General features: G+C 38.0%; 1 protein-coding gene across 2 annotated transcripts in view; it reads left to right on the top strand.

Moving 5' to 3' along the window:
- The window catches only part of FRMD6 (FERM domain containing 6), an 87,705-nt gene that overhangs the window by 43,215 nt on the left and 23,827 nt on the right, over positions 1-20,663 (top strand). Inside the window, exons 2-6 of one of the 2 annotated variants that reach the window (XM_070378083.1) lie at positions 4,124-4,368; positions 10,127-10,217; positions 14,123-14,202; positions 15,178-15,254; positions 17,910-18,096. In XM_070378083.1, the coding sequence (XP_070234184.1) occupies positions 4,270-4,368; positions 10,127-10,217; positions 14,123-14,202; positions 15,178-15,254; positions 17,910-18,096 (534 nt within the window). In that variant the 5' untranslated portion in view covers positions 4,124-4,269. Of the gene's footprint in view, positions 1-4,123; positions 4,369-10,126; positions 10,218-14,122; positions 14,227-15,177; positions 15,255-17,909; positions 18,097-20,663 lie in introns of both variants that reach the window. The other variant, XM_070378082.1, reaches the window with a different exon arrangement.

Genomic DNA, 20,663 nt, shown 5'->3' with positions numbered 1-20,663 from the left:
ATTTTAATATCATAAAAGTGAAAGTGAAAGTCACTCAGTCGTGTCCGACTCTTTGTGATCCCATGGACTATACCGTCCATGGAATTGTCCAGGCCAGAATACTGGAGTGGGTAGCCTTTCCCTTCTCCAGGGGATCTTCCCAACCCAGGGATTGAACCCTGGTCTCCTACCTTGCAGGTGGCTTCTTTACCAGCTGAGCTATTAGAGAAGCCCAAGAATACTGAAGTGGGTAACCTATCCCTTCTCCAGAGGATTTTCCCAACCCAGAAATTGAACCAGGGTCTCCTGCATTGCAAGTGGATTCTTTACCAACTGAGCTATCAGGGAAACTCCTATTAAATATCTCATATTTAATATCAGAGAGGAGGCCTAAGTGTTGGAATATATCTATGCATAGGGAAAAAAGTTTGCCATGAAATATAATATTTGACTATGAAATTATTTTAGAACTGTATTTCTCACATAGTATGCCTGAGACTATTGTTCTTAGCTCAGTCGCTCAGTTGTGTCCAACTCTTCATGACCCCATGGACTGCAGCACGCCAGGCTTCCCTGTCCATCACCAACTCCTAGAGCTTATTCAAACTCATGTCCATCAAGTCGGTGATGCCATCCAACCATCTCGTCCTCTGTCATCCCCTTCCTTCCTGCCTTCAATGTTTCCCAGCATCAGGGTCTTTTCAAATGAGTCATTTCTTCACATCAGGTGGCCAAAGTATTGGAGTTTCAGCTTCAGCATCAGTCCTTCCAATGAATATTCAGGACCAATTTCCTTTAGGATTGCCTGGTTTGATCTCCTTGCAGTCCAGGGGACTCTCAAGAGTCTTCTCCAACCACAGTTCCAAAGCATCAATTCTTCGGCACTCAGCTTTCTTTATAGTCCAACTCTCACATCCATACATGACTACTGGAAAAACCATAGCTTTGACTGGACAGACCTTTGTCAACAAAGTAATGTCTCTGCTTTTTAGTATGCCATCTAGGTTGGCCATAACTTTTCTTCCAGGGAGCAACCATCTTTTAATTTCATGGCTGCAGTCACCGTCTGCAGTGATTTTGGAGTCCAAAAAAAATTAAAGTCTCTCACTGTTTCCATTGTTTCCCCATCTATTTGCCATGAAGTGATGGGATCTGATGCCTTGGTCTTAGTTTTCTGAATGTTAATTTTAAGCCAACCTTTTCATTCTCCTCTTTCACTTTCATCAAGAGGCTCTTTAGTTCTTCACTTTATGCCATAAGTTTAGTGTCATCTGCATATCTGAGGTTATTGATATTTCTCCCAGCAATCTTGATTCCAGCCCAGTGTTTCTCATGATGTACTCTGCATATAAGTTAAATAAACAGGGTGAAAATATACATCCTTGACATACTCCTTTCCCAATTTGGAACCAGTTCATTCTTCCATGTCCGGTTCTAACCTGTTGCTTCTTGACCTGCATACAGATTTCTCAGGAGTCACGTAAGGTGGCCTTGTATTCCCGTCTCTTTCAGAATTTTCCACAGTTTTTTGTGATCCACTCAGTCAAAGGCTTTAGCTTAGTCAGTGAAGCAGAAGTAGATGTTTTCTGGAATTCCCTTGCTTTTTCTGTGATCCAACAGATGTTGGCAATTTGATCTCTGGTTCCTCTACCTTTCGTAAATCCAGCTTGAATATCTGGAAATTCACAGTTCATGTACTATTGAAGCCTGGCTTGGAGAATTTTGAACATTACTTTGCTAGTGTGTGAGATGAGTGTGATTGTGCGGTAGTTTGAACATTCTTTGCCCTGCCCTTCTTTGGGGTTGGAACAAAAACTGACCTTTTCCAGTCCTGTGGCCGCTGCTGAGTTTTCCAAATTTCCTGACATATTGAATGCAGAACTTTCATGCATCATCTTTTAAGATTGAAATAGCTCAGCTGGAATTCCATCACCTAAACTAGCCTTGTTTGTAGTAATGCTTCCTAAGGCCGACTTGAGTTCACACTCCAGGATGTCTGGCTCTAGTGAATGATCACACCATCATAGTTATCTGGGTCTTTTATACCTTTTTTGTACAGTTCTTCTGTATATTCTTGCCACCTCTTCTTAATATTTTCTGCTTCTGTTAGGTCCATAATGTTTTTGTCCTTTATGGTGCCCATCTTTGCATGAAATGTTCTCTTGGTATCTCTAATTTTCTTGAAGAGATCTCTAGTCTTTCCCATTCTATTATTTTCCTCTGTTTCTTTGCATGGTTCACTTATGGCTTTCTTTGCTTTGGAATTGTTTAAAGTGTGCATTCTACAGCTGAATGGTTGGATTTGAAGTGCAGTTAGTTTGTGTTCATAGAACACAAAGGCTAACCATTCTAGCCATCCCATACTGGAGAGAACTGTAGCACTGACCTCTGGTGACCCTGTAAGGTGATGTACTGGCTACAGCCTAATGTGAAACAATTGCCTTTATGCTTTAAGAAATGTAAAATACTCCTAAGGGTCTTTTGGTCTCCTTCCTAAGGAAATACTGTACATGTTTTTACTTTAGTTTTGAGTAGCTCCCTGGTGGATGGTATTTTATTTATACTTTAAAAAAAGAAATACTAGTTTACATTTACTTGTGGTGCCATCTAAGAGTATATTCTCTCCTGTCTTCTTGCTGATAACAGATGGACATTGCACCAACAAATAAGCCAAGATTCTGCCTTATTTATGGTTTGATTTATATGAGCAGTGATAATAGCTCTTCTAATAAAACTATATGGTTATGCTTTCTGCCTGATAAAACTAATCCATATTCCTGGAAATTCCTACATATCCTACAAATGTAGCTGTAAAGGAACAATATAAATGATTACTACTGGTTTGACAGGCAAGTTGTCTTAACATGAAAGAAAGTGAAAAAGTGAAGTCACTCAGTCGTATCCAACTCTTTGTGACCCCATGGACTATAGCCTACCAAGCTCTTCCCTCCATGGGATTCTCCAGGCAAGAGTACTGGAGTGGGTTGCCATTTTCTTCTCCAGGGGATCTTCCCGAACCAGGGATCGAACCCTGGTCTCCTGCATTCCAAGCAGACACTTTAACCTCTGAGCCACCAGGGAAGCCCAGAAGGTATGTCTTAACATACCTTGGTTGAATAGTGTTGTATTAGGAATAATATATGAAATACTAGACACATTCATTAAAAGTAGAAAATATCCACCCGTGTTTTAAAATTATTCTTAAAGTCTTGCCAGTGCAGTGAGACATGAGACAGAAATAAAAAGTTATTGAAAATTGAAAATTGGTGATTGAGTCTTTATAACTTGCAGGCAAAATTGTTTACACTGAATATCTGAGAGAATTTAAAAAGTAAAATTACATGGTTTAATAAACTGGTTAGATATGAGAAGTATCCAAAATCCACCATATAAAATAAATACAAATATTTATTATATACTATCATGTTATTTCTATGTGTTAGCTGGTTGGTGAAATAACAGAAAAATAAAGTTTGCATTGTCAGGTTAGGGAATGAGAAGAGAGGGCAGCATCATAAAAACTCAGGGAGAAAAAGGTTGTAAGGAGGACTTAAGAGCCTTAGTAAGTGTTGTACATACTGAGGTCAATCAAAGTGAATGCTATGGTTTCTCCTCGTGGTCTTGAGATCACTGGCTTCCTCTGGCAAAGCCACGCTGGTTAGAAGAAGGAAATGGAAGCCAGACCACAGTGGTTGAAGAAGGAATATAATGTAAGATCCAAGACATTTCTTTGAGTTTGATTGTAATGGAAGAAAAAAAGGAGAGGGATTGAGAGTTATGTTGTTATTGCTGCTTTGTCATTTTGTTCATTTATTCCAGAACCCTTCCATATGAGACTGGAAACTTCTCAAAGGCAGGCTCTGCTTTTGAAAGCCCTGCAGTACACAGTACCACCTTGAATGTAGAGACACTCATTGGCTTTATGTTAAATTCATGACTGTGAATGTAAGTTTTAAAACACTTGGCAGTGGGCCAAGTACAGAGTATGTGCCCATGCGTTTTCAGTGATTAGACGAGGCGGGCCTCACTGTGAGATGTGCTGTGCCCTGTCCTGCTGCAGCTCCTCTCCCGTCTGTCTATTCACCAATCTTACCATCTTCATTCACCACCTCCTTCCTTTTGGACTTTCTTTTTTTTTTTACAGCTATGAAACCTACGTAGTCGAATATCACGATGCTTCTCCTGTAGGGAGTGTGATGAGGAGCAGAGTTTGGCTTTGGAGTACTCGGAACCAGAGGAATTGCCGAGGACTCGAAGCCCAGCCCTGACCACTAGAGAGCCCACAACACAATGAACAAATTGAACTTCCATAACAATAGAGTCATGCAAGACCGCCGGAGTGTGTGTATTTTCCTTCCTAATGATGAATCTCTGAACATCATCATAAATGTGAGTAGATCCTACTTTAGAAATGTTTAAATGATGATGTTCCACCAGTGACCACATTCAAATTATGACTTGGCTAATGATGAGATCCTCACAGAATGAGACCATTAATAATGCTGGAGAATTGGGGTATTAAGGCTGTCTACACAGGTATAAATTTGAATGATAACTTAAGTTCAGCTGTCTTTACCATTCTCTTGTTTGGTAAAATTAGAGAATATCTGTTACTATATTATATATAGAAAAATAAACACTTTGCTTTTTAAAAAAACTTTTATTGAAATATAATTTTTATGGATATCTGAGTTTGCTTTTTAAATACTTTTGAGTTGTCCCCTACACACATGAAATGGTAATACATAGTTGCTAACTTTTTAACATGCATCTTGATCATTGTTTTGATAGTAGGCCGTAGCCTAAGTCTAGCCAATTTCAAGAATAGGCTGTGTATTTACTCACTAAACTTGCTTATGGTTCATGAGCTGGATGGAGTTAACTCTCTTAGTTAACCTGGACATTGAGGAATATAATACATTTTCTTTTTTGTTTTTACTTTTAAAGTTGAGTTATAATTTACTTACAGCAAAGTATAGGAATATTGAGTGTGCAGCTCTGACTTTTCCCCAGTGTATACATCCAAGTAACCATCATTCAGCTTGAGATATAGTAGATTTCTAGTGCCCCAGAAAGATCTTTTGTGATCCCTCCTAATCAATAATCTCTACCAAAAGATAATATCTATTTCCACTTCTATCACCATAGAGTAATTTTCTTATTTCTGAATTTCATGCAGCTAAAATTATGTGGTGCTCACTTTTATATCTGCTTATATTTTATATACTCAATATTTGGCCTGTGACAGTTATCCATGCTGTTGCATGTGACAGTAATTTTTTTCTTCATTTTTATATTTAATTGTATGAGTATGCCTAATTTCTTCTCCAGCTATTATTGATGGGTATTAGGTTATTTTAAGTTTTGGAGGTATTACAGATAAAACAGTTATGAACATTTTATGTGTATACACATATGTATATGGGCTTCCCAGGTGGCTCAGTGGTAGAAGAATCAGCCTGCCAGTGCAGGAGACATAGGAGACATGGGTTCAACCCGTGGGTCAGGAAGAAACCCTGGAGGAGGAAATGGCAACCCACTCCAGTATTCTTGCCTGGAAAATCCCATAGACGGGGGAGCCTCACGGGCTACTGTCCATGGAGTCATAAGAGTCGAACATGACTTAGCAACTGAGCACACACACATGTATATACATGTCTGGACTTATACCTGGAAGTGGATTGTGAGTCATGATGTATGCACATGTTGAGCTTTGGTAGAGACTGCTGCACAGTTTTATGTGATCGCAGTCATGCCTAGCATTTGTCAACCCCTCCCTGTTGTCAACTTTCATGTTCTTTCTTTGTATTCTGTTGGAATTAAGGAAAAAATTTCCTTAGTTCATGTCTTGAGTTAGTTCTTCTTGCTACTGTATTTTTAACCCAATTGCCACATGAAAAGAAATTTCTAAATGTTATATGGAAACTATATGACATTTAAATAGCTCCATTAAAAATTTAGAGGAAAAGATTCTGCTTATCATAATTATTTTGGTTTCATTCTATCAGTCACCAGAGTTCCTTGATTTACTAATGTAGCCTTGTTTTTGCTTAAAGGAATTGTCTGAGTATCAAACCTGCCTATTGAGTGAATTTTATCAGTCTCTTAGGCAGAATTTCTATTGATTTAGCTCTTCTATACTCAGATTACTCAAAGTTGTTTTGGATGTGTGAAGTGATAAACTGTTATTATTCCAGCATTTGGTTTTTAAAACCTAGTTAAAGTTGGCAACATTATCTCTCTTCTTCAGTTTGGGCACTGTCAGAATATATTAAAAGATAATTTACATGTATACATGAATATGTTGTTTGAGTTCTTTTAACAGTTACATAGAGAAGGTATCAACTAAAATTTTAAAATATACATAAACATATAGTATAAGCACTTAAGAAACTTCTCTCAGTTCCATTTCTGCCTTTCCACCTGGTTGAATATGTATAAATGTGTTCATATGTGTGTACACACAAAAAGTATATGGAACAAAACCTTACTGACCTCAGGTAAGTTAGAAGGAAGACTAGTCTTATTTCATGAGGAATACTAGGAGCTGGCTATAATTTTCTAAGAAATTAATTTATACTGAAATCTCAGTTGAGGAAGATAGTTATGGAGAACTGACAGACAATCCATTTGTTCCTATAGATCAGTGATTTTACAACTTGATGTCTAAAAAATTATCTGGAGAGCTTGATAAATACTCAGACTATTGGACTCCACTCCTTGGAGTTGGTGATCTAATAAGTCTAGGGCGGGACACAGGGATCTATGTTGAAATCCCTACTTCACATCTGCAACCTTGGGCAAAGTAGTTCTTTGCTTTGGTTTCCTCTTCTATAAAGTGAAAATAATCTGCTCTCCTCACAGGGACATTGTGAGCATATACAGACATAAGAGGCTTACTTGCTTACTGCCGTGTCCGGCCTCAGTGAGTGAGCACTTAATAGAGTAGCACTTGTTTTCATTTCTTTGAGCTGTATGCTCCCTCTATTAATGAAACTCAACTTCTGAACACCATGTAGACCTGTTCTTATTCCAGGGTCCGTGCATAGCCCTGCCATGTCCAGACTCCTCATTAGCAAGCGAACTGCTGGACCAAAGAAGGGAGGAGGAGGAACTGGGTTAAGTAGCTTGGGGTCCCCTCACTGCTACAAAGCCAACTCAGGGCTGCCAAAAGGCATGTCATTTTCTACAAAGTGTCATTTTTGTCTTCAGAAAATAGCAGTGATGTTTGTAGAGTTGTGGTAGAACAGATTAACTATAACAAAAACTATTTCATTAATGGTCTCCTTTTTAAAAATCATTTCTAAACATTTTTTTTAAATGGAGAAAATCTATTCCCTGAGAAGTGTAATTGATAGAATATTGCCTTTCTGCATGGGGTAAATGTAGTTTTGATCATTTTTGATTTTCCATGAATTGAACAAATAGGGATTGTTCTAAATTATTTTAATCATCAGATAAATATTAAATATGGAAACTTGGAAATTTTTGGAAACAAAGTTATGTTAATGTAGGAGTCACAACATTTTTTTTTTTTTTTTTGCTGCTATAAATTGCTCACAAGGCTGAGCAGGAGAGATTATAAATCAAGTCTGCCTCCAGAGTCACAACATTTTAAGTGATATAAATTGTGGCTAAGAGATTATATCTCTTCACTGAGACGAGAGTGAACAGTTCTTTCTCTGTAGCATATTTTAGACATTCTTGCTCAACAAGCCATTAATATTGAGAATTAGATGCTGTTTTTATTAAAAAGTTCCATACAAAGTATATTTTTAGATAATGCTTTCATTCTTATCCCTAATGCCTCATAGTCTATGGCACCTTTTAAAGTTCCTATTACTCCTGACGATTAGAGAACTTGAAAAATTTTCAGTCAACTAAAACATAGCCTTCAAGACTCATAATATGCAAATGCAAAAAACTCAAAATTGTTTTCACAGTAGGTAAGACTTCAGAGCCACAGCCTTACTTACTTGCAGTTTTTAAACAAGAACATTGTCTTTCCTTGATAGTTGTTAAAGAGCTTTATTATGCTCCAGATACTTGATTTAAAACTAGCGGAACAATAATAATTATATAGGATGTATGGATGTATGGAGATTATTTGAACAACAGTTATACAGAGGTACAACATATTTTGTATACAGCGTGTGGTTTGGAATTTTTCTTTTAACTTTTTAATCGTATTTTATCCAAAGTACTTTGTATATGACATTTTAAAATACAGTCAAAGCTAAAGATTAAAGTCCTAGACTTGTTTAAGTCTCAAATTTGTAGTATATAGTTCAGTTTTATTTAACCTTAAATACTTTTCCCATTACTTTATCATTTTCTTTATTTAAGCTTATTTATAAAGTGCAGTTTCAGTAATACAGAACTCAAATCCAAAGTCTTTTTAGTGAATGAAAGTGACACTGATTTCCTGTTGGCAAATGTATCCCCTCAGTGGTGTTGGTGGACACGTATTGATACAGATTCTTGAGTGGCACAGTATTAAATGATCTGCTCAGTGGGCCAGAGTACTGTAGTTTGTAGTCATGGACCAGAAGGAAGGTAAGAAACCCACAGGAAATCAGATCCTTGGCTTTCATTCATCAGACATTTACTGAATGCCTGCTGTATATTCTGAGTATAGAATAAGACACTGTCCCGGCTTCACGGAGTTCCTGTTACTTCCAAACAGCTGAAGTGGTGCTATTTGGCCTTACATATATACATTTTGCACTTTCTAGTGGATAAAGTGCTTCAGATTGCATATGTTCCCAGTCCCTTGGTGTGTCTGACTCTTTGCAGTCCCATGGACTGCAGCCCACCAGGCTATTCTGTCCATGGGATTACCCTGGCAAGAACACTGGAGTGGGTTGCCATGCCCTCCCCCAGGGGATCTTCCCAACCCAGGGATCGAACCTGCATCTCCTGCATTGCAGGCAGTTTCTTTACTGCTGAGCCACTGTGAATTAATAGTGAATGTGGAAAAGAGCCATAAACCTATCTTTCTTACTCCAGTTGACATTGTCACCATTCTGAATTGTTTGACTTTCAATTATTAAGAGATCTCAACATGTTTTATTTTCTGAATCTAAGTTATATATTAAAGTATGATAAAAAATCATTAATTCAAAGTTAACTAAGTTAAGATTTGTAATCATTAAAACTGTAACTGGCATGATTATTGAAGAAAGAAGTTGCAAGTTACTAGTACAAATAAGAGGAGAAATGCTACACATAATATAATGAACTGTCAGGTTGCACATATTTTAATAATATTTACATACAAAAATATTATAATACACAAATGAGCAAAGTTCTGAGTTACTGTCTCTGATAGTACTAACTACATGACTTCAGGCTCTCTGGGTTTTCCTTTATATGTCTGTCAAATGAAGAAATTGACCTATATGGTCTCTTAATGTCAATCCTAACACCAATAAGCTTTAGTGATTCTGAGTTCAGCAAGGCAGACTCATTACAATTATGTGTCCCCCAAAATGCTTCATTCAGTATTTGAAAAGTCAATAAAACTGTGTCTTTTAAAGACTGTTTTATCTTTCAGCATGTGACTTTTCAGAATAACTTAACCTTAACTCCATGTTCCAAATTAACATGATTTTATTATTATACTAGGACTCAGAAAAGAACCTGGTTTAGTACTTAAAAGATATGTCAATGAAAGTGATTGATTAAAGTAAATAAAAGCTAGGTATTCACTCATTGTGTGGTACATGAGCATTTTGTTTAAACCACCATGATGAAAACTTTCCTTGTAAAAATACTTGCCAAATTAATAATTTTGATAATTAATAATTTTGATCATTTGATTAGATTATTTTGGTTTCCTTCTGAAATACATATTTATCATGCACTATGGCTATAGAGTAAAGCCTTGTCCATGTGTCCTCAGATTTGTGAGTCTTGTACAAGATTGCACTGGTACTTTATTACCATGTTGTAGAAATTTGTATTGTGATCATCATTACTGAAACAGCTGTAGTGATTTCCATAAACCAACTGTTGTTTTGCTAGTGTCAGCTTGTCCCTTTGGCATATATTTAGGATGCATTACATTGCCTGATTGTGGCTCACTGTTTGGACTTGGCTGAATTATTAAGTTGTGTTTGTTTTATTTTTGTCTTTTTTCCCATAGGTCAAAATTCTGTGTCACCAGTTACTGGTCCAGGTGTGTGACCTACTCAGGCTAAAGGACTGTCACCTCTTTGGACTCAGTGTTATACAAAGTAAGTCTCAGTCCCGTCTCTGATGGAGTTAGCCAACTCTCCCTGAGGAAATGGCATTTTATAGCTGTAACTTAATTGAGCATATTGTTATGTAATTGTGATTGTCAAAGTACTTGTAATCTTGGCTTTTAATCTAGTATTCATATTTTAAACTCAACTGCTGTGTATTTCTTCTATGATTTAGAATTTTAGGTCTTGAATTTATTATGGTTTGAACTCAAAAACTGGTTCCTCTTTACAAGTTTAGATTTTATGCATTTGCTCTTTTGTGTTTTAATGAACCCAACTTGATTTTTGTTTCTTTGCACTATAGGAAATTACCTTGGTTATTTTTGTAATTTAATTTGTTTTGTAATTTTTGACATTAAAAGACATGTAGACATAATAAACCTGACTTTTCTCTATTCCAATTCTCTTACTGTTGAAGATATAGTATAACAAAGTGATCTATTAATTTACTCTTATTTTCTTTTTTCCTTCCTTTATCCCTTCTCTTTTTTTTCCAGTCAAAACATATAACTCGGAGATAAGGGATCGGTTTCTTCTGTATACTTTACATGGAAAAGATTTTCAAGTAAAGGGCTCCATATAAGCTTTCTCTGCCAGTGACACCTTAGTTAGAGTTAAGTTCCCAGAGTTTAAGTATAGCCATTCCTTAAAACTTTTTTCTTTCAAATCATACTTTAAAATTTCTCTAATTTAGTCTTCTAGATGCCAAAAAACCTTTCAGATCTTTGCTCAGTTTTTCAAGGAAACCTTTTTTGTGAAATGTTGCTCAGTTTTTCAAGAAAACCTTTTTTGTGAAATGTAGCTGTATTTTGTATTTGGATATGAATTATTTTCTACTACTGAAATTGGTTTCAATTTAAAGGTTTATGGTATCTTGAGAATCTGGTTAGTACCATAAAATGCTCAGATCTCCCAGATTGGAAAGTATATCATGATGAGCTGATCAACAAATTCAGCTCCAAAATGTGAGCTGTTTTCATTTATCTAAAAAGACTGCTCTAAAGAGGCCAGAGACCGTGGAGCAGGGAACACGTCAAGAAGAAAGGAACCATCTGTATGTCTTCTTTGGAGAAATGTCTGTTTAGTTCTTTGGCCCATTTTTTGATTGGGTCGTTTATTTTGCTGGAATTGAGCTGCAGGAGTTGCTTGTATATTTTTGAGATTAGTTCTTTGTCAGTTGCTTCATTTGCAAAACCACAATGAGGTACCACTTCACGCCAGTCAGAATGGCTGCTATCCAAAAGTCTACAAGCAATAAGTGCTGGAGAGGGTGTGGAGAAAAGGGAACCCTCTTACACTGTTGGTGGGAATTCAAGCTAGTATAGCCACTATGGAGAACAGTGTGGAGATTCCTTAAAAAACTGGAAATAGAACTGCCTTATGACCCAGCAATCCCACTACTGGGCATACACACTGAGGAAACTAGAATTGAAAGAGACACGTGTACCCCAGTGTTGATTGCAGCACTGTTTATAATAGCCAGGACATGGAAGCAACCTAGATGTCCATCAGCAGACGAATGGATAAGAAAGCTGTGGTGCATATACACAGTGGAGTATTACTCAGCCATTAAAAAGAATACATTTGAATCAGTTCTAATGAGGTGGATGAAACTGGAGCCTATTACACAGAGTGAAGTAAGCCAGAAAGAAAAATACCAATACAGTATACTAATGCATATTTATGGAATTTAGAAAGATGGTAATGATAACCCTGTGTGCGAGACAGCAAAAGAGACAAAGATATATAGAACAATCTGTTGGACTCTGTGGGAGAGGGAGAGGGTGGGATGATTTGGGAGACTGGCATTGAAACATGTATAATATCATATGTGAAACGAATCGCCAGTCCAGGTTCGATCCAGGATACAGGATGCTTGGGGCTGGTGCACTGGGATGACCCAGAGGGATGGTATAGGGAAGGAGGTGGGAGAGGGGTTCAGGATTGGGAACACGTGTACACCCGTGGTGGATTCATGTTGATGTATGGCAAAACCAATACAATATTGTAAAGTAATTAACCTCCAATTAAATAAATTTATATTTTAAAAGAAGAAGAAGAAAGGAACCAACCATTTGCTCTTCAGTTTCTTCCTGTGATAGTGGAAGCAGTAAAAACACAAATGCTCAGCTCCATCTTTATATTAGTACACACCTCAGTCATTCTTTCAAGGAAGAGCCTGGGGGAAATAAGATGCTCTACAGAGTTAATTCTTCTTACTTCAACTACAGGCAGTCTGTTGATCTTTGCTGTTCAGCAAGTCAGTCTCATAAAATCAGTTTTCTTGGTTTTCAAAATAAGAGTTTTTGAGATGTGTTTTTTAGAAGAGAGATTGCAGGATGGTGCAAGAACTTTGGAACAGGCATCAGATGACCTGGTTCTGATTCAGGTTCTACCACTAGCTAGCTGTGTGGCTTTAGACATGTCCCTTGCCTTCTCTCCATTTCAGTTTTCTCTCATGTCAAATAGAAATCACTGCTTCACCTGCTTTGCAGGACTGATGTGTGCTTGAGAAAGTATACAGCTCTGGTCAAACTGCTGGATGGTAGAAACACAGTGGTAGTTTATAAAACTATGCGTGTGCCATCATGGCGAGCAGTCTCAGTTCTATTCATTATGTTGCTTCTTCAGACAGGAACGCAAGCCAAAAACAAATCAGTTTCAACAGGAATGTTGTCTGATCTTGTCCATTTCATGTTTAATTGGTACCATAGTAGAAATGGGAGATGGTTTTAGTTCATGTGATAAATGGATTTTAGTAGCATCTTCTTATCTCTCGGACTTCTTCTTTGCCCCTTTCATCCACGCTGGTTGACTTATTATGACATTCATTGACAAAGAGTGGCTTTACCCTTCCTATTCTAGTCAAATGTTTGACTTGTTCTGTCAAACTGCAGTATTCAGTCATGAGTGACAGTGTGGGCATGTGTTATCCTTGGAGTAGTCAAAGAGACAGAGTTTTCTTCCACAACAAGTACATTTTTATGCAGGACTTTCCATGAGCATGACCCCAGGGTGATGGTTAGAGGAAAAGGAAGGAGTTAAAAAAAAATTTTTTTTTTGAAAACTTTGTACAAGATAGGAATACTTTTCATATGAAATATCTCTCTTTAAAAGAGTCCATTTGGGAAATCTGAAAAATTTTGCACTTTTTACCAGCTAGTTTTCACATGTTTAGATCATTTTTGCATGAGTTAGTTAGCAGTCTTATTTTCTGCTCATCTTAAGAACATCATTCCCTTGAAGAAATATTTTGGCATCCATTCTTGTTTCGCATAAGATTATTTTCTTCTTCCCACAAGATCAACCCCAAAAGCAGCGCAAGTAATGCTTTATCATTTTGACATTCTGGGTTTTATGTGGATAGCGCAGAGAAGGAATAGTATTAGAGACTTCTTTTCACAAAACACATGGGTCAAGCTGCTCACTTGAAAACAAATCGGTTATCATCAGTTTTTTTTAGTTTCTTACATAGCAATTAAGATGCTGTTTCTGCCCTTTTTTATTACTTTGCACTTATGAGATGGATCCTCTGTGAACCAAACAAAAGCATGTTTTTCTAAGACTAACACCACAGTGTTGGAAGTTAAACTATGTTATAATGACCATGGAAACTAAGTAAAAGCAAGAATAGGAATCTAGTATTTCTTCTAAGTGTTAACATTTTCAGTGATACATGTTCTGTATTGCGAAAGCAAAATAATAATGTCATTAATAGCTATCCCACAGAACCTTATATCTTTTTACGTTTTCGGTTTTCTTGGTGATATGTGACTTTAGAGTACATTCAGAAAGCTTGAGGCTTTTTTTGAAAAAACCATTTCTTTGTATATTCTTTTCTTTAAAAAAAAAATCTATCCTTTATCACCTGGTCTCCTTTTTTTTTTAATGTGCAGATAATGAACACGTGTATATGGAGTTGTCACAAAAGCTTTATAAGTATTGTCCAAAAGAATGGAAGAAAGAGGCCAGCAAGGTACGACAATACGAAGTCACTTGGGTGAGATTATATTTATCAGCAAAATTATTTTGATTTTTAAAAAAGGTTTATTTTAGCTGTTATACATTAGGAAAACATCTTAACACTTTATACAGTAAAGATTTGGAAAGGGATATGAATTATAAGTTCTAAAATATCACATTAGTGAAGGATTAATAGCTTATAACATGTAGCAAAAGATTTTGAACATCTGCTAAAATAGTATTGGACAATAACTTTTCCATAACCTTGGGATAATGTTTTGAAATGAAAATCATGGGAAAAGTATTTGTTCCTCTTCTTTGGCCACATTAGTTGTCAAAACTGACTGTCTAGAAGTTATTAGTCATTTTAAAATCTGCTTTTACTATCTTTACATTGATATTTTATTACTTTATTGAACCCGTGCCTTGTATTTGCATAGGAGAGCATCACTGGGAATTTACCTAGTGTTCTCAAGATTACCCTCACAAAATAGTAATAATCCCCAGTGTGTAATCCTTGATCCTCCAATTTGTATTTAAGAATTCTTGGAGTAAACTGAAGGCTACTTCAAAGCCAACTACAAAGTAAGGAACATGAATGTCTAAATAAACAAACAGCATGTTAGAATTTGGTATGTGGAATGTCAGAGGAACAGGAGAACATTGTAATGAGGAGCAAATGGTCACCACAGGGGACAGAGCTGGGAGAGGAGCTGGATCTCAGCTAGAACTTTCCACTGGCATTTATTTTTATCTTCCCGTATGTTGTCACTGGCATTACAGTGAATGAGTATCAGATAGTGATGATGCTTTATAACTTCCTGTTTCTGCATGGACAACTTTATACCTACTGGAAGCCCCTACTCATTAGAAGTAGATCAAACCTTTCAATGTTTAAAAAGTGTCTTAAAAATGATATTTGTTGTTTTTGAAACCCACTTTTGAAGTAACTAAAAACAGCCTGATTTTTACACGTGTCTTTGTTTAGGGAATTGATCAGTTTGGACCTCCTATGATCATCCACTTCCGTGTGCAGTATTATGTGGAAAATGGTCGATTGATCAGGTATGAGGACAAGGAGAAATTCCAGACCTTTCATTTTCCACAGTACTCATCTTCTAATGTATCAATTAAGTACTTCTGTTTATTGTTTGTCTCCACCTGCTAGAATATAAAACAGCAGGGAGATTTTCTTTTTTAATTAATTTACTTGGCTGCACAGGGTCTTAGTTGCAGCACACAAGCTCTGAGTTTCAGCTTGTGGGATCTTAGTTCCCTGACTAGGGATCAAACCTGGACCCCCTGCATTGGGAGCACAGAGTCTTAACCACTGGACCATCAGAGAAGTCCCAAGAACAGGGTTTTTTTTTAAAAAAAAAAAACACTTTGGCACACACATGTATCTTCAGTCCCTAAAACAGAGGTAACAGTAGACACTCAATACATATTTGTTGAATGAACGAGTTGTTAGACTATCAGTGAAGTTGTTAACAGTATCACAGCTCACATTTTCTCTTCTCTACATTTTCTATAACAGATCAGTCACTGAAAAGGTACTTCCTTTAAGGAAGAACTAGCACTTTTGTGAAAAGAGGAGAGGTTGGTTAATGCATTGTATTCTTTTCGGGTGGTGATGTGAGAAAAGGGACAGCAGCAAGAACTCTGTCCTATACAAATGCATGGGTGTTTATATCGCCTGGTTTTCTTTTCACCTTCGGGGTCTTGCTTCTGTTCTTGGCAGTATCTTTAAAGCTAAGATTACACCCAGTGGAGCTATCCTCTGAGAATCTTAGATGCAGTTCGGCGAGGGCAGGTAACTGATTCCTTTTCTGGAGGTGGGTGCCTGAATACTACTCTGCACATGATACAGACCCAGAAGTCACCAGTTCAGAAGCTCAGATTAACATTTTATATGAGGTTACAGTGCTGGAAGACTTTCAGAGGTGATTTTGTCACCTGGTAGAAATTACTAGAAATGTGAACTCTGTTTTTCACTTATTTTAAAATTTTGAGAAACCCTATGTAAAAGGGACAAAGATACATTTAACTAATGAGTTGTATCTGAGATTTGCTCTTAATATTTATATTATTGCCACATGCAAATTAAAAAGTAAAAAATATGAGCCCATAAAGGATGTTTTTAAAGGCAGAGAAACCTTTTTAGTTATTCTCAGTTAGTATAAAATCTTCACTCAGTGTACTTAATTGGAATGGAATGTGCTGGAAAGAAGAAAAATATAGTATTGAGCCATTAATTAGCCCCCTGGGAATAATGAATGTTTCATTAACCCCTATACTTCTGCCCTTTTCTCCAGTGATTAGCTAGTCCAAACGCTGTGTACTCAGCATTATACAAAGAAGTGCTCTGAAAAGTACTCTGTCCCAAGAGGAAAAAAATTACATAAATGCTTTATTTTTAAATTCTTCATTCTTAAACATGATCTTGGTTAAAATAAACCCATATGTTTTTATTATCATCAACTAATGAGCTATGAATCTCAGGTAAACATTCAACCTAAAATAATAGGGAGGCAAATACTCATTAAATACATAACACAAACACACACATTTTTCCCCCTTGCATTTTTACTTTGATCACAGAGGCGTCCTGTTTGCCTGTGACATTTTTTGGAGCTTGACTGTGTTTTTACCCAGTCAGCACTCTTTAGTGTATTTAATGGGGACTATATTTATTTCTGACCTCAACAGATTGTAATGAGTGCACTATTACTGTTTCCGTTTGTGAGGACTATTATGATTTTGTGGCTGCTGCTGCTGCTGCTTAGCTAAGTCGCTTCAGTCATGTCCGACTCTGTGCGACCCCATAGACGGCAGCCTACCATGCTCCCCAGTCCCTGGGATTCTCAAAGCACGAACACTGGAGTGGGTTGCCATTTCCTTCTCCAATGCATAAAGTGAAAAGTGAAAGTGAAGTCGCTCAGTCACGTCCAACTCTTTGCAACCCCATGGACTGCAGCCGACCAGGCTCCTCTGTCCATGGGATTTCCCAGGCAAGAATACTGGAGTGGGGTGCCATTGCCTTCTCCGGATTTTGTGGCATGTACCTATAAAAACACACCCATAAAGTAACATCTGCTTAATTTTAAAAAAAAAAGGATTTTAAGAGAATTTTCAGTTCATTCACTTTTAGAGGGAAAAAAGCTATAGTCAAGCAAATTTTTTCCAGTACAGCATATAAATAGAAATATTTTTTAAAGGGCCTAATGTATTTGTAATTTGCTCAGATGAAAAACAAAACAAAAAAGGACACATGACATTAAAACCAGGATTGTCCTTATTTATGTTGCGTGTGCAGCATCGTGGTACCAAAGTTATTTTAATACAGACAACGAATGCCTAGGCTTCTCTTCTAATACTTGTTCAATGTAGTATTTATTTACCACATTGGAGTGGCATGATTTAGATCTTGTTTCCATCATCAGAATGAATCAAGTGCTGCAGGCCTCAGGAAATGTTGCTTTTGCAGTCTGGGTCGTCTGGCCTGGGGTCCTGTCTCCCTGAGGCCTGAGGGAAGCAGCCATCAGGCAGCCATCAGGTGTTGACACAGCCTCCCCCTCTTCAGCAAGTGAGGCGGGGGAGGAGGAGGGGACAGAGCAGAAGAGCTCCCGTCCCCAGACGGGCAGCAGGATTTGCGCTCTGTTTACATGCGTTTAGATTGTTCCATCAAAATGTGAGTTCTGCTTTCTTTTGTTTTCCTAGTGACAGAGCAGCAAGATACTATTACTACTGGCACCTGAGAAAACAAGTTCTGCATTCGCAGTGTGTGCTCCGAGAGGAGGCCTACTTCCTGCTGGCAGCCTTTGCGCTGCAGGCTGATCTTGGGAACTTCAAAAGGAATAAGCACTATGGAAAGTACTTTGAGCCCGAGGCTTACTTCCCATCTTGGGTAGGCACTGTTTTCAGATCTAAAGCGTTTGCTCTAGCACATTTCTAGTTCATTGTTCTAGTTCAATAGAGACATATCAACCCCTAAAATGTCTACCCTCTATGTTAGACACATTGCGAGGCGCAATGGTAATGACAAAGAAACTAGTAGCAACCAGAAATAGTCAAGCTACTCATGCAGCTTCAAGAACTGGGAAGCCAGGTGTTGTTTAATGGCCCACACACCCTCCATGACACCCGGGTACACATTTCACACTTGAGAGCGTGGCACACACAGTCTCTCCACCAACTCGACCTGTACGTGGGTAATGAGGAAGAGGATGGCTGTCCATCCTACAGATGCTGGAACTGGGAATTTGTCAGCCTTCTTTTGAGATTTACTCAGCTTTGACTTTCTTATTTACTCTTAATTCAAGCAGCATTTTTCCCCTTCAGAAGGAGAAAAACACTGTTCTTTAAAAAGCGACATCATTCACAACTTTTCCTGTGCTGAGAAAACAAATATAAGTGAACTGCTTGTGCCTTCCACCATCTCCTTCACTATCAAAGGAGGAGCCACCCCCTTCCTTCAGCAAGAAAATACAGGTTATTTGAGCACTGACTGTCTCAGCCATGTTTCCTCCACCATACTCTGCTGATATCACTTCCCGTTCTTCCTCCAGGTCTCTGCTGAGGCATCTCTCTCTCCTGTATCTTCAGCCTCTACTTGAACTAACTCGGTTCACACCTTCCTATCTTCAGAGGAGGAAGGAGGGAGGGAAAGAAGAGCTGCCTATCTCTCCTTCCCTTCTCAGTAAAGCTTCTTGAAAAAGTGATGTGAATTTGATGTTTTAACATCTTTACTTCGACATGTACTCCTCAACCGACATCTATCTGCCTTCTTTCCTCACCAGCCCCTCCACTATGGCATTGTCCTTAGGGCCAGCAGTGACCTTTAAGTTGCCAAATCCAGTGGACACTTTTAACATCTTTTCCTGGGTTTCTCTGCTGTGATTGACACTTAGTCACTCCTATCCCAGGAGACCTCCTCCAAATTGATGCTTTTTACAACCACATATGTGCTGGCACCTCCCAAATCCGCTTCTCTCCCTTATGTCTGTAAGACAGATGTTTACCCATAGGCACCTCAAACTCACAGTGCCCCAAATCAAATTTATCTGCTTCCCACCTCAGTTCTGTGTGTTCCTACCTCTGTGTTCATAACCTCAGCCAGTGGCCCTGGTCACCTAGAAACTTAAGAGTCATTCAGGCTCTTCCTTAACACTCTTCTTTTACCTTGCCCCATCTAGTCAGGAGAACATCCTCTAATATAAACCCTTGATTCCCCAGCACTCAACTTAGGAAATAAAATTCTCTTGTATTTTTGTTGCTGTTAACTTCCTAAACATTACTGCATCCCCACCCCAACCCAGGTCATGACTCCTCCCATTTCCCAGGTGCCAGCTCTCGTCAGCACTCACCAGTGGACACTTGTCCCTGCTCCAGGTTTTACTTCACAGCTTGCAGAGAAGTCGATTTTGCTTCTGATTTAAACCTTCACCTGCAGAGTGAAAGCCTGAGTGCCAAACATGACCTAGGAACTTCCCAGCTCATGGTCCCTGCCAGATTTTTCACCTTCCTCTCTGGTTGTCCTGCACCTCATGTGTTGTGCTCCAGCAACACTCAGCATTACTGTGTCTCCACAACTCCTGTAGTTTTGCACTTTGGGCCTTTCTGCCTGCAGCTTCTTTAGCTGGTGAGGCACCCTCCCTGTTTTACCTGGCTACTCCTGCTCATTGGCCCAGGTGTGTTCTCTGGATGGACTGTCTAGGTGCCCAGGGCCCTTCCTCTGGACTCAATAAGACCCTGAACAAAAGTATTTTATTTTCAAATATTCTGCTTATCTCTTGCACCCAGTAATCTGAGTGTTTCTTAAGATATCCTAAAGAACAGGTGTAAACTTAACCTTTTCTGTTTCTTCAGCATTTCACATCATGGTGCTCAATACAAGCTTTTGTTCATGGGCTGACTGTGCTTCAGTTGTTGAAGAAAAACCAGAGGGCATCAAGCTATTACATAGCAGTGCCTGTGGGACCAAAAGTAGCCAGTATTTCCATTCTCTAGTTGTCATCAGGTTCTCATGGACTCTTGGTCTTTAAAGCAGAGCTTCCCGATTAGTGTGCCATGGCACCCAGGGTACTGAGACCAGCTTCCTTGACCCTTGTGATCACCAGAACCACCTATTACATATACCTCACTGCCCTTTCAAATACTATTTTCTATGGGTTATTCGACCTGAAAAAGGTTGATAAGCACTGATTTAAATGATCTCCATGAAAAAGGAATCTAGAAAGAAAAAATCTATAACGAGTTATCAGCAAAACTTGATTATTGGCCAATAATTCATCATGTTTAATTCTCCTTAAAATATTCATAGGAAGAAAAATATGTCAATAACTATAAAAACTGATAAAACTAAAAATTCTCTAATTTTTAAATTCTGATCATTTTGAGCACTAAAAATGCTTTTTGTTCACTTTGCATACTTCTTTCCATCTTTTATAATCTTCATGAAGTCAGCTAAGACTT

This window comes from Bos mutus, chromosome 10 (genome assembly GCF_027580195.1).
Source record: "Bos mutus isolate GX-2022 chromosome 10, NWIPB_WYAK_1.1, whole genome shotgun sequence".
NCBI lineage: Eukaryota > Metazoa > Chordata > Mammalia > Artiodactyla > Bovidae > Bos > Bos mutus.
Note: the sequence above shows the minus strand (reverse complement) of the source record. Positions and strands in the feature narration are given on the sequence as shown.